This window comes from Artibeus jamaicensis, unplaced genomic scaffold (genome assembly GCF_021234435.1).
Source record: "Artibeus jamaicensis isolate MK-2021 breed Jamaican fruit bat unplaced genomic scaffold, CSHL_Jam_final contig_471, whole genome shotgun sequence".
NCBI lineage: Eukaryota > Metazoa > Chordata > Mammalia > Chiroptera > Phyllostomidae > Artibeus > Artibeus jamaicensis.
In genome coordinates, this window is record NW_026521850.1 from 7,811,709 (window position 1) to 7,826,465 (window position 14,757).

General features: G+C 41.3%; 1 protein-coding gene across 7 annotated transcripts in view; it reads left to right on the forward strand.

Moving 5' to 3' along the window:
- The window catches only part of MAPKAP1 (MAPK associated protein 1), a 217,448-nt gene that overhangs the window by 12,285 nt on the left and 190,406 nt on the right, over positions 1-14,757 (forward strand). For 3 of the 7 annotated variants that reach the window (XM_037160554.2, XM_037160699.2, XM_037160623.2), the window contains one exon: positions 14,379-14,706. The exons of the other annotated variants lie outside the window; for them this stretch is intronic. In XM_037160554.2, the coding sequence (XP_037016449.1) occupies positions 14,448-14,706 (259 nt within the window). In that variant the 5' untranslated portion in view covers positions 14,379-14,447. The remainder of the gene's footprint in view (positions 1-14,378; positions 14,707-14,757) is intronic. 7 annotated transcript variants of the gene reach the window in all.

Sequence of the window (14,757 nt, forward strand, 5' to 3'; positions counted from 1 at the left end):
AACGTGAATCCACGTGGACGTGGATAGCAGTGTGGTGATTGCTGGGGGCAGGCGTATAAGCAGTCAAAATGTTACTGGAAAAAATACAATAAAGATTCAATCAATCAGTAAAAATAAATAAAAAATAAAACTCATAATATCAGTTAACCTCTTACAGGTTTCCAGGAGTAATGACAAAGCATTACAGAACTGAAGTTGGGGGGGCAATATTTGGCCTACCCAGGGATGCCAAAAACTGCTACAGAACAGGGGTCCCTCCCAAGGACAGTATATTAATACCTACTGGGCTCTTCTGTCTGCTGCTAAAGGAAAGACATCCCTCAATGCCAGAGATTTGTGAAAAGGAAAGGAAAGGTTTATTTGAAGCTACACAGACTTAAAGTAGTGACCTAATGTCCCCATTAATGTATCAAAGTCCTTTAGGATAACCACAGACACCCACAGCACTTCCTTCTCCCCCTGCCCTAATTCGGGGTACTGTATCTCAGGAAAAGAAGCACACATCTGTGTTTCAGGCCGCTGGCACCGTCAGCTGTGTCGCCGTCCAGGCAGGATCTCTACTCCAAAGGCATGTGGCACCTTCTCACGGTCCACTGGCAAGAGTTCTTTGTACCTATTTTCCAGGCAAAGTGTCTCCTGCTTCCCAGGCCATGCAGCCAGGGGGAGCACCCCAAAGCCGTGTGGGCCTCTTCTACCAAAGCTTCAGGGGTCAGCACCTTGACCAAAAACGCATAGTTCTTTATCAACTTTGGCAAGAGGGGGTCTACACTCCGCCAAAACCGCGTGGCTCTCCTTCCAATGGCTGCCACGTCTGTGTTTAAATCCCTGCGCCAGTCCTCCTTTGCAGCCCCATTTCTGACTCCTCCTACAATCAGTTACACTGCCAGGACTACCGTATCCTCCCAGCTTTACTGGGCTGCCATAGTGAGTCTGCACTGGCTTTCTTTCGTTAATTTGGAAAATACTAATACTTGAGTGTCACCTTGGGGCCCTGCATTGTGACAGCAGATTTGTGAGGTATGTGATTGATGTCTTACTGCAGGTCCAGAGAAGCTGTGACTTTCCTCTTTTCTCAGCTATTGTGTGGTGGAGTTGGGAGCACACCAGGGTGTCCAAAGCTTCTACATTTTCTTTCACGTCACATTGCCTTTCTTGTTTTACCCCTTCCGTTTGTTTATTCCAAAGTGAAGAGGAGAATTACTTCCCAAGGACGGGTAGCTCAGTGGGTTACTGATAGAGGTGTGTTAATTCCGGCTTCCTGCGCCCCACTCTGGTGCTCTGGTGGCAGAAGCCCCTCCAGTGCAGGAGTATCTACCCCAGCAGAGTCAGACGATCTGTTGGGATTACCTGCGCTAGGATGGAAGTCTCCCCCAGCCAGAACAACAGATTAGCTACCTCTTTACTAGAACTGTAGGTTAGCTACCTTCACACGGTGTCACTAATGGTATATGAAAATTCTCTTCCTTTCCCTGAGGGGAAAAGACTTGGACACTCCCATTTTTTAATGAGGAATTTACATCTCTGTAATGTAATCAACTTGTATTATAAATTGCTTATAAATTTTTGTGGTTACTGTTGCTGGTACTGTTCGGTTAAGTGATTTGCTGGTATCCTTGTGTTGGAATCACCTACACTAGGAGAAATCTAGGGTGCAGTGTGTATTCTAGCCTTCCTGTGTTTCTACCCCCCCTTTTAAAAGTTGAGATATAATTCATCTATCATGGAGCTCACCATGTTAAAGCTTATAATTTAATGGTTTTTAGTATATCAGCACTGTTGAAGACCAAAACATTTTTATTACCCCCAAGAGAAATCTCATACCTACTAGCAGTCACTCCTATTCTTCCCTCCCCCAGCTCTTGGCAGCCATCAGTCTACTTTCTGTCTCTGTGGATTTATTTATTCCGAACCTTTCATATAAATGGAACTGCACAGTGTGTGGCCTTTTGCGTCTGGCTCCTTTTACTTAGCGTTATGTTTCCACAGTTCACCCATGTTGTAGCATGTATCAGCGCTCCATTCTTTTTCATTGCCAAATAGCATTCCATTGTATGGAAATACCACATTTTGGTTATCCAGTCATCAGTTGGTGGAGATTCAGGCTGTCTCCACTCTTTGGCTATTAGAATAATACTGCTGTGAACCTTCCTGTGCAAGTTTCTGTGTGGACATGTTTTCAGTTCTGTTGGACGTATATCTCGGAGTGGACTGCTGAGTTACATAGCAACTCTTTAAAATTTTGGGAAACTGCCAAACTGTTTTCAAAAGTGGCTGCATCATTTTACATTCCCACCAGCAGTGCATAAAGTCTACCTACCCCCTTTCTGCTTTTGCTCTCTTCAGGATCTGTGTTGCTCTGGTCTGAGCTGGAAGCAACCTTAGGTTCTAGGGCTTCCATTGGGAAATTTTTCGTTTTTCTCTATTCAGGTTCAGGCTACAAGCACATGGGTGTTAGTGACAGGAAGTCAAAGAAGGCTTCTCATCATTTCTTCTCAAGGACTTCACAGTCCAGCAGTTGGAACGTCTTACTAGGAAGTGGGGGGGAGAGGGAAAAGCCAGTGAAGAAAGTGACTGCTTAGAAATTGGTGAAATTCTGCAGAATAGATTATAACAAAGATTGACTGACTTGGCACAGCTTCTGAGGTTCCTTTTTTTCAGCCCATCCTTTAACTATTGCTGTTTCTTGGGTTTTGTCCCTGTATTTCTGTTCTTCCTTCCTTACCTGTTCTCCCTGGGGAAGCTCATTCACTGCCATGGCTTCGTCTGTCATGTATATGTCCATGTCTTCCAAATTTGCACAGACCTTTCTCCCAGGCTTCAGGTTTGCAGGCCTTCCTGTGTCACATATGCTGTCGTCTCCCAAATTTGCTCAGACCTTTTGCTTGGGCCCTCAGGTTTGCATCATGGTGGGTCTCTATTTGGGTAATCCACAGGTGTCTCAAGCTCAGTGTGTCTGAACCCTAATTCCTCATTTCCAGTCTACCTGTGAGGCTTCCTACATTTCGGTCCACAGTTTCACTTGTTGGTGCTATCATGCAAACCATAAACTTTCCCCATCTCCTTAACCCTCCACATTCACCCAGTCACCAATTTTTACCAATTTTATCTCCTAAATACTTCTTAACTGTATCTTAAGTCCATAGACCTATCATTCACTGCCTTAAGATTTCATCAACTCTTCCCTGAGTTAGCACAGTTTATAACCAATCTTGTGTCTCGTATAACCAATCTGTGTCTCGTCCATCAGATTAATCTTCTGTGCACTTGCCTGCCCAGTCTCTTTAAAATGCTAATCTCAGCTGCAACTCTGAGTTTCATGCAGCTACAGTTACTAAATACATGTTCTGTAGTTTCTTGTTTTAATGTCTTGTCTCATGCTGTCTCTTCTGCTTGGGAGAGACAGGTTTGTCTCTCTTACCTGTCTTCCAACCATCCGCCTTACCGTCTTTCAAGATTCATCATAGATCAGGGAGTAACCTGAAATTGCAGATGTGTTTATTAACTTTAGCTTTTGGAGATTTAGGAACCAGTTTCTATGCATAACAGCATTAAAAATATAGTTGGTGATAGTAATTAATCAAATTAATCAGCATGATTTGTCTTTGTAGAGGGTTTGCTGCCAAAATCTTTTAATTAATTAATTAATTTAGAGGGGGGGAAGGTAGGGAGGAAGAAAGGGAGAGAAACATCAATGTGCGGTTGCGTCTTGTGTGCCCCCTACTGGGGATGTGGCCCACAACCTAGGTATGTGCCTTGACTGGGAATCGAACAGGCTACTCTGGTTCACGGGCTGGTGCTCAGTCCACTGAGCCACATCAACCAGAGCAAAAATCTTGACACTATTAAAATTTTCTTTGTCAAAAAAAGATTGTTTTTGTACCTCTCCACCCTTGGAGTCTGAACCATGGCACAGTGATGTAAGGAAACATGCAGTGGGATTCTGACCTTTGAGGGAAAACGATATGAAGCAAGAACACACAGGATTTGATTTGGACTCTAGTGTAGAACCCCAGACAGACTGCTCCTGCTCCTCCTCACATGTGATTGGAGTAGAATTTGAGAGCTGAAAAGGCCCCTTTTACTGTTCAACCTGCCTGTTTAATAGATGCAAAAAATGGACTGATGTGTAAATTAGGTGTGAAGAAGTGATTTATAAAATTAGGTCTCTGGTAATGAGGGAATTGGAATTCAGGTTTCCGGAGTGGTGATTGCAGTAAACTGCGTTGCCTCCCTTCACTGGTAATGTGGTTAACCCGAGAGCCAGGTATGTGGAAACATAACTCTATTGAATTCTTCTACTTGTGTAAGCAAACTTCGGAAATCATGGAGACAATAAAAGAAAAATAAATCTTAGACTGTAGTGGGAGACCTACTGAACCAGCACCAAGGATGAGGAGCCTTTTTGTGTGGGGTGGGAATCATGGCATGACCCCTGGGAACAAGAAAGATTCATTCATCTATTCATTTTCCCCTGAACTCTTATTGGATGCCAGCCACATTCTGCTACAAACTGCCAGCATTGTGATGAATAAGATAGTCAGTGTCCTTAGGGGGCTTATAGTTTAGAAGAGAAAACCAGCATATTAACAGATTATTATTTTAATAGGAAACACTGTGACTAGTTTGTTCATTCATTCAGTCATTCATTTCTTGAATCCCTAACATAGCAGCCAGAGAGATCCTTTTAAAATGTGAGGTCATATTACTGCTCTGCTCACAATCTTCCTGTGATTCTCCATTTTACTTGGAGTAAAAGCAGAGTCCTTAGAATACCTGCAAGGCTCTACACGATTTGTTTCGCTCTTCCAGATGTCATTCTCTACTCCTTGCTCCCTCTGGAGCAGTGCCAGGCACGTCCTGTCTGCTTGGGAGACACTTTGCTCGGGAGGCCACATGGCTTCTTCACTCACCTCCTTTAAGCAGTAACTCACATGTCACCTTCTTGTAAAGCATTTCTTGACCATTTACAATTTCAGTTGTGGGTCCACCCACCTGGCATGCCCTCTTGCTGTGCCTGCACTGTTTTTCCCAACAGCACTTCTAACTTAACTATACACATGTGTAATATACATCTCTAGTTTGCGTGTTTCCTGCATTAGGATGTGAACTCCATGAGGGCAGGACTCTCTGTCTGCTTTGCTCTCTGTTGCACTCTGCATCTAGAACAGTGGCACATAGTAAGCATTCAGTAAATATTGGTTAAATGAATAAATTCAGCAAATACATAGCACCTACTACTAATAAGCTGGATTGATTATTTGGTAGAAATGGTGATGACAAGGGACATTGGACCACAAAGAAGAAAGCTCACCTGGTTTAAGGGTGTCATTAGGGAGGTTTCTTGAAAGATAGACCATTAAGCTGGGTTTTGAAGAGTGAGCAGGAGGTAGCCAGGTAAAGAAGGCTGAGTTTAAAGAAATACAGCTTTTCATTTCTATTGCTTCATAACGTTATAGCAAATTTAGTGGCTTCAAACAAGACAGATTTATTGTTTCGCAGTGGGCCAGGAGTCATGGCTCCAGCTGGCTTTTCTGCTGGGGCCTCAAAGGGATGCAATTAAGATATCAGCTGGCTCCGTCTTTATCCGTAGGCTGCACTATGGGATGATCTCTTTCCAAGCTTGCTCAGGTTGTTAGCAGAGGGCCCCATTTTCTAGCTACCTGTTGACTGGGACCTCTTTCAGCTCCTGGAGGCCACTCTCAGGTCCTTGCCATGTACATGTAGTTTCATAGCATTGGCTGTTTGCTTCTTCCAGGCCTGCAGGAAAATCTCTGGCTTAGAATCTCTCTCTTCAGTTGTTTGTGATGGAGGCTTACATAATAGGAAGTAATTAAGGGAGTGACTCTCCCATCACCTCTGTTGGCTAGAAGCAACTCAGGTTTCACGTACACTCAGATGAAAGGTCTGAAAGAGACTAGAAGTATTGCCAAGGGATTGGAATTCCTGGAGCCGTCTTAGAATTTTGACTATCATAGGGACTTCGGGCCTCAGGAAGGCAGTGGCCAAGTCTTTTAATTGTTTAAATTGCTTAGTGTTGTATATCCGTTGCCTGGCACATAGTAAGTGCTTTATAGGTACTTATCAAATGAATGAAATTGATGAATGAGCATTTGATAGATGGTTGAGTGCTATTTATGGTTTTAGCACCTACACTGATAATTTCACATTGAGAAGCAATTTAATGTCTTTGGCATTATCATTTCTTCGGCATTATCATTTTTTCATTGTAGGTAAAAGTATAAACCTGAAATCTTGAAGTAAATCATAAAATGATTTGTTTATTTTCACATGTGTCAATCAAATGCGTTATGTTAAAAGACAGCACCCATTGGAAAAATAATTTAGGGCTACACTATACCAAACTGGCAGATTTGTTTTAACTGCCAGAACTGTTGGCAGGCATGGAGTTTTGGGGGTGGTGGGTGGTTAGGTTGTCTGAAGTTTTACAGCTATTGCTGCTAATAAATGGTATTTCAAAACACTTTGAAAATGCAGATTGTTTTATAATAGCTGTAGGATAATAGAGATTATAGTCTAACTTGTGGTGTTTAGAACTTTATATATACTTTGGTGTTAATAATTACAAGGTTTTTAAAAAAGATTTTATTTATTCTTAGAGAGGGAGAGAACCATCTATGTGCCAGAGTAACATCGATTGGTTGCCTCTTGTGCTCCCCCAACTGGGAACCTGGCCCAGAACCCAGGCATGTGCCCTGACCAGGAATTGAACCGGTGATCTTTCGATTTGCCATATGATGCCCATCCCACTGAGTCATACCAGTCAGGGCCAGTTGGTCTTCACACTTGCCAAAGGGAATATCTTTTGAGCAAAAATTGGATCTTGAGTTATCTGTTTCATCTTCACAAAAGTAGATATTTCTGACATTAGAGTCTATGTTTTCTCACTTGACTTTGTTGTTCACACTGGGATTATGAGAATCCCAGTATGTGCCAGGGGGTATTAGAAGCTACAGGGTAAGCATGGCACATCTTCTCAGAGTATCGTCAATCTTAGTGATATATTCAGAACTAAAACATTTTTTTTCTATTAAAATAAATACAGGTATAGTATATTATAGGGCAGAATGCAAATATGAATGAATTCTAAAATACGTTTCTTACAGCATGATGCTGTAGTTGGCTTCCCCGGGGTTCTGCATACCTTGATTCATGGCCACTCTCCTCTGCCCTTCGGGTGTGGACAAGTCTGACAGGCACTGTACTGTAACCAGGCTCCCTTTCACTGGATCTTGGCGGATGGTAAGATTCAGAGACATTTTAGGTGGAGGTTAGTGGTTCAAGAAAAGAAAAATCAAGGACCAGTGTCCCTTTGTCAAAGGGGATATTTGTTAGGACAAACTACTCTGGTAGGTTGATGGGGGTCTGGCTGGTCCCCAGGTCCTTAGCCACTCCTCAGGAAGCCTCGGCAAGAAAGCTGGAATGGCACCTGAGCCTCTCCATGCAGTCTTACATCCCAGGCTTCTTCCCGCGATTCAGATATTTGCCAAAGGCAACAGCAGAAGCTGTAAGGTCTCTTGTGGCCAAGGTTCAGAAGTCTCACAGCATTTCTTCCACTACATCCTGTTACTCAAAGCAGATCACAATGTGAGCCCAGACTGTAGCTTTGGGGAAACAGACTCCACCTCTTCTCCTGACCATAGTCTGACGGGTTATCCATTGTGCCTCTGACTCCATGCTAGGCTCCACCTCTTCTTCATGGAGGGAGCTGCAGAGACTGGCCTTTAAAAAATCTACCATGTGACCTCGAGAAAGTTACTTAATTTCTTTATTTTTAATCTATGAAATGGTAATATTAATGCCTATACTCTGGTAATTATAAGGATGAAGTATGTTGATGTGTGAGAAGTACAGCTGATAGGAGCTCAGGAAATGTCATTTATTGCTGTTTTCTTTGTGATTCTAAGGAAAGCATAGCCATCCTAAAATGGGACTGTTTCCCTGAAGCCTGTGATTTTCTTGTCTCTCGGAAGACATATTGTGCAGTGTGGTGGGCAGCATGTGTTGCCTTGTGTTCTGTTACGTCGGTATAGGACGCAGCTTATCTGCAGTCGTCGGGGAGCCTCGGGGTGCAGAGCAGTGTTCATACAATTTTTGTAGGGTTCTCAGTGCCTGGCTCTCAGTGATGTTTAGTCAGTGAATCCCATAATATTCCAAAGAAGATGCAGACATTTCTTTTCTGTTATTTTGATTTAGTCTAGCAAGTGCCTTTAGTCAAAATATATAGAAACAAAAATGTGAAAGGAAAATTTGAACTCCAGATAACACGATCTCACTATTTGCTGTTTAATGAAGTTAGGCTATTCACATGGAAGAGATTTTAATTCCTCAAGGAGGGGAAAAAAGGCTTAATTTTTGTTGGTCTAAAAAGTGAAGATTTAATTTAGAGTTAAATTAGAGAGAGTTAAAAAATAGATTTAAAAGCAATAAAGTGCATTTTATTTTAATGGTCATTTCAGTTATTTTCAAATTACAGGAGGTATGAATTCTGAACTTTAACTAGATCAAATAATGTTGAAATCATAGTTAAAAACAGGATCTTTTCATTTTCATAAGTGAAGGTTTTGCATATAATTAAAAGGCATTTGATTCTCTAACCTGTGATCATTCCTTGTTGTGCAAAATAAATGTAGCGTTCCTATAACACTCTTAAGGAATCCTGTATAGGAATCACATTTAATTTGCTTAATGCTAACAGCATGAAGTAGGGGTACAGTGTAGAAAGGTAAAAAAATGAAAACCTACAATCTGCTGTTACATGTTGTTAACTCCCTCAGCAGACGTTAAATCATTTCAAGTACAATAATAGTGTGGGAGGTAAATTAACTAACCATTAACAGTATTATAAATACACAATTAACATGCCAACATTTATATGACACATTGACGGGACAGCAGTAATTTTTGATTGGGAATTTGCAGACCTTTGAGAAGCCTCAGGCTGTTGCTTATTCAGACAGGTTTTTGCAGATCGCAGGTGAGGGGACCCGAAGTCTCTCTGGCAGAAAAAAGTGAGTGTGTAGAGTGTTTTGAACGTTCAGGAAGGGGAATTTCCTTTGAACCACTGGCTGAACTTGAGCATTTTAAGTCGTGTTGCTGCCTATTGCAGGTCCTTAGGGAGTGTACAGGTGTAGGGGGCCTTTTGGTGGGGGTTATTTAAAGAACAGGTATGGTCTTTGTAGCTGAAGTTGCATAAATCTCTAGGGATTTTCAAAAAGTCCTCAGACCTAAGAATTTAGTTAGACCTAACAGGTCAGCAAGTATATGCTCTCTGAAGTCCCTTTCATGTGTAAAACATTGTGACTTTTGTATTTGAGCAACTATTATGTGTGCTGTTTATTTCTTGGTGTTGTACAAATCTGTGTTGCATCAGCGGAGGGGAGGCTAAGGGTCTAGTCCACTGCCTAATACATTTGTTGTCTTAAATCTTTCACAAAAACCACCCTGGCTGGTGTAGCTCAGTGGATTGGGCTCGGGCCTGGGAACCAAACAACCACGGTTCGATTCCCAGTCAGGGCATATGCCTGGGTTGCAGGCCAGTTCCCAGCAGGGGACACACAAGAGGAAATCATACATTGATATTTCTCTCCCTCTCTCCTTCCCTCCCCCTCTAAAGATAAATAAACAAAATCTTAAAAAAAAAATCTTTCATAAAAACCCATGGAAGAAGTTTCTCACAGGCCCCAGAACCGAAAGAGCTCAATATCAGGATTTTAAAAAATCATGTTTATTACAATTATAATTCTTTGCTCCTCTTTGTTTTGAGAGTCTGCATGGTGATGAAGAGCCCAAGCTCTGGGGTTTGATTCTTGTTCTTATCCGTCTGGCTTTTGACAGTTCTTAACCTGTCAGTGTTTTCATCTGTAAAATGGGGATAAAAATAGTACCTATCTTATAAGATTATTTTGAGCATTATATGCACTAATCCATGTAAAAAGGAAAGAACAAATGTAGCTTTTGTTATAAGGTTAGCTATAATTGCTTTTTGCTCCTGAGATTCTGGAATCTCTCTTCAGGAAATGTACAAGATCTTGTGGCAGGTACTGGCTTATGATTCATTATGAGTTACTTCCTCTTTGGCACTTTTCTTATCTACTCTTATTGTGTTGTACCCTGTGTTTTTGCATTAGCTATTACAAATAGTTTGGAGGGTGTATGTGTATAAAGTTATTATTTAAAATATATTTGTATTGAGACTCGATGCCCATTAAAACCTAACATTTTCCTCCCCCACTTAAGGCAGTTGCCACGTTACCACAGGCAAGTTACATGACCGTTAATGAACACAAATGATCACGTAAAGTGGTAATACTACCCAAATTGTACCTGGAACCACACTTAGCATATAGTAGGAACTTAATACATATTTGTTGAATGAATGAATGAATGAATGAATGAATGAAATGTAAAAGACCCACCATTAAAAAGACCCAGTGCATTAAAAATGGTCATGCCACCTTGGGACATCTCTTACCATCTTCCTAGTCTGTATCATGTCCCCATTGCTTCCATTTTTAGTAAAACAACTCTGTATGTTTTGAGGAACCTGAAGTTAAAAAGTGGGAGAGCCTGTGAAAGGCTTCTGTGAAAGGACATCTTAGGGGACCGGACCTCCTGGAGCCTGAAATTATTGTCAGTCCCGGAGCCTAAAGGCGTAAAAAAAGGACCAGCTGTCGTAGCGCCAAAGATTGGTGACATCCAGGAAAGTCATTCAAGGCCTGAAGAACCAGCGTTTGTGAAAGTGCACACATAGAGTAGCATTTCTAAGCGACGGTCTTGGTAACTATTTTACATCAGTTTATTTTGGTTTCCATAGAGGAAAAAATGTTTAGGAATCAAACAAGTTTGGGATTTGGAATATGTTGGGTTACTAGATTTCTTACTCTTGCAGCTTCACAATGTACATTAATGATTTAGAAACTTCGAAAAAGTGCTGTGAACAGCAAGAAGAAAACATTTAATTTTGTTTAATCCCACATTTCATAGACATTTTCTAAAAAATTTACAAACTGCCCTCGCTGGTGGCTCAGTTCTTAAGAGTTCGTTCCGTTTGCCAAAAGGTTGCAGGTTCAGCTTCCAGTCAGGGCTCCTACCTAGGTTGCAGGTTCAATCCCTAGTCAGGGTGCATAGCGGAGGTAAGTGATCAGTGTTTCTTTTTTTGTTTGTTTGTTTAAGATTTTATTTATTTATTTCTAGAGATGGGAAGGGTGAGAGAGAAATATCAGTGTGTGGTTGCCTCTCCCACACCCCCTACCGGGGACCTGGCCTGCAACCCAGGCATGTGCCCTGACTGAGAATCGAACTGGCGACCTTTTGGTTCACAAGCTAGCATTCAGTCCACCGAGCCACACCAGCCAGGGCGCGATTGGTGTTTCTATCTCACATCAATGTTTCTCTCTCTCCCCCCTCCTTCCTCTCTCTCTGAAATCAATAAATATATCTTCTGGTAAGGATTAAAAAAACAAAATTTTTAAAATGTACATATAACAAAATTTACCATTTTAACCATTTTCAGCGTACAGTTCAGTGGCATTAAGTCCGTTCACTGCGTTGTATAGCCGTCACCTCATCTGTCTGCAGAACGTTTCCATCTTCCCAAACCGACCCCTGAGAAGTCCCATGTTTCTGAACCTCTGCATCATTAGGTTTTAAGCATCTTTAATTTTTGCACAACTGATCAGAGGAAATAACTTGTTTTTATCTTTGTCTTTGCAATTAAATATAGCTTCGGGTGATAATTTGCTGCTCTTAAAGTGCTTTAAAACACATTCTTTGGTTTTGAAAAGTAGAGTTGGAGAAGTGTCCCAAGGTGACAGTTTCAAAGGGCACCATGAAGAGAAGCTCTTGAACTGTATTAATGGAGAAAAGGCAACCTTTTTTTATAATCACACCTACACATGACATGCTCATATATGTCTAATCTCTACAGTCCTTGCAAGTCAGGCAGCAACATTTTTTGAACTCCTGACGTGTAAAATCCTTCGCTGCCAGAAGGTGTGGTATTGTAGCCCTTGTCCTTGTGGGACTCACAGTCTGAATCCTCAAGTCCCTGTCATAGGAGGTGGGAAGCACGTTTCCCCAGCAGTCCTGTGTGGAGTTCCCCATCTGAGCTGGTACTGAATGCATATTTCTTGAGTGAATCATACAGATTCCTCATTGTATGAAGTCATACTGTATTAATAGAGAAGATATCTGCTCGTGTTGGCGTGTTTTAAGGGCTCTGTTCTGTAAGGATGAAGTTAGGGAGTTGGTGTTTGCCCGCCTGTAACTCTTTCCTTCGTAAGAGGTGATGGAGCGAATTCATTTTCCTTGAAAAGATCCTGTTGCGTGTACTTCATTATACTGTTGTTGCTTTGCCCTTTGCCTTTTTAGTGCCAGAACACCCACCCACTGAATGTGTTGGTTCTTCACTGAAGCACTTGTTTTTACAGGACAGAACTATTCAGTATGAAGTTGAAAGCGCCTGCTCCTCTTGCTGGCAGCTAGTTGCCTTCCTTTTACGGGGAAGACTCTTACCAGGATTGCTGCGGGGGTGTTTGCAGCGCTGGCAATCTGTGATCCTGTGACTGTGTTACAAAGCAAATACTCTCCCTTATAAGTAATTCTCTGGTTGTATACATCTTTTTGTGGTTATGTAAGAAGTTTTTATTTTCTTACGTGAAGTTTAAATGTTTCCCTTTTGATCTGAAATGTATTTTTGATTAATATAGTGACGGGCTGACGTTGACATTTCTGAGACTGAGTGTCTCAGAAACTTGACCCTTAGAAGACTCCCACTGTGTTCAGAGATACAGTGTGCCTGTATGAGGGCTCCACTTTCTGATTCAGGGAATCCTTACTAGCCTTGGCATTTCCCATTAACCTCAGTGTAAAATAAGTGCTCAGTGAATATATTTAAAGGAAAAAAGCGAAGATTAATGTAATTCATGTGGTTAGAGATGCTCCTCAGTTAAACTTTCTTCTCTTAATCGCCGTATTTTTATTTCAAGATCCATCAAATGATGTCAATAGAATTTGTTACCAGACAAAATATTTTAAAACCTGAGTAAGCTATAATGATTTCTTAACTAGATTTCCCCCACACTCCATTTCTAGAAGAAACAAACCGCAAGGAAATCTAGTGTTACAGATCTTTCTAGAAGTAAATTCTGGGACCATTTGAAGGAGCACGTTCAATCCAGGTTTCAGGTCCTGGCACTTCATAAGGGTTTTAGAGAAGCAGGGAGGTGACTCAGATGACCCGCAGTGTCCTCTGTCCCAAAGGAGGCACATGCTTGTTTTAACTTCTGTGAACTCACTAAAGAAGGGCAAATTGTTGGGGTTTTTTGTTTTTGTTTTTGTTTTTAGGATCACTTTGAACAAAAAATGAAAGCTAAAATTGGTGATGATATTTTTGCCACCATCATTAATAGCAGCTACTGTTTAGTTTCATGGCAGGTACTCTTCTGAGCGCTTCATTGCTACTGCCTCCTGTGAGACTCAGTTGACAAATGAGGGAGGAGGCAGGCGCATAGAGGCTAGTGCTGTTTCACCAAGGGCGTGGAGCTAGCAAGGAATGGCGACAGGACTGAACCCGGTTTTGCCTGAAGGGCCTTAGGTTCTTGACCACTGTTCTGTAATATTTCCTTTGTCACATATTGCCATTGAACTGAGGAGGTACCATCTTGTTCCCAGAATAAACAGCGCTGCAGTTTTAACAGGGTTCTAGAAGCAGTTCTTATAATTAGGTTTCTAAAATAAGAAATTAATCTGGTAACAGACAAGTTTGATTAATAAGTTTTATTTTTAAAGCACAGTGCTATCTTAAATCAGAAGAAAGAAAAATATATTTATTGAACAAAATGACTTTGATGGAACATTTTGTAAAATTTCTAGCGACTCAGAAAGCGTTGTCTGTGCTGTTTTAGATACTTGACAACTACGTGATGGGGAGGGAATATGAACTGAAGAAATACAATTTCGTACTTCAGCACATCATTTGAGGAAAATACAAGTTGTTCCTCTGTCACCTTATAAAGTAATGAGAAGACTGCATGGAATATGTATGGGTGAAAGAAAGGACAGATTATTGCGTTAACAGTAGTTATATGCTTCAAGTGGACTATGGAGTTACTATTATTTGTTTTGCAAGAGAGCAAGTCACCTTCTCTGGATACCTGGAGTTCTCATTGACTAGAGCCTTAGCCCCTAGCGCACATAAGCATTTCCTTTCAGCTTAGACTTAATCCTTTTAAGCTCCTAGGTACAGGGATAAATGTTGATTTTCAAGGTAGCGTTTTACCACTCTGAATTTGTTTGCGAAATGATTCAGTCATTTTCTGCTTTATTCTTAAATATCACTGTGTGCATCATGTTTCTAGGTAGGTGAGCCCGTGAAACAATATGAAGAGGAGAAAATAGCCTTTTAAGGAAATTGGCCCACAGAAAGGATGGCCTTCTTGGACAATCCAACTATCATTCTAGCTCATATTCGACAGTCACATGTGACCAGTGATGACACAGGAATGTGTGAGATGGTTCTCATTGATCATGATGTTGACCTAGAGAAGATTCATCCTCCTTCAATGCCTGGAGACAGTGGGTCAGAAATTCAGGGAAGCAATGGTGAGACTCAGGGCTATGTATATGCCCAGTCAGTCGATATTACCTCAAGTTGGGACTTTGGTATTAGAAGACGCTCAAATACAGGTAATAAACATTTCCTTTTAGTCATGTCTTCGGAGCTTTAAATCAGTAAAC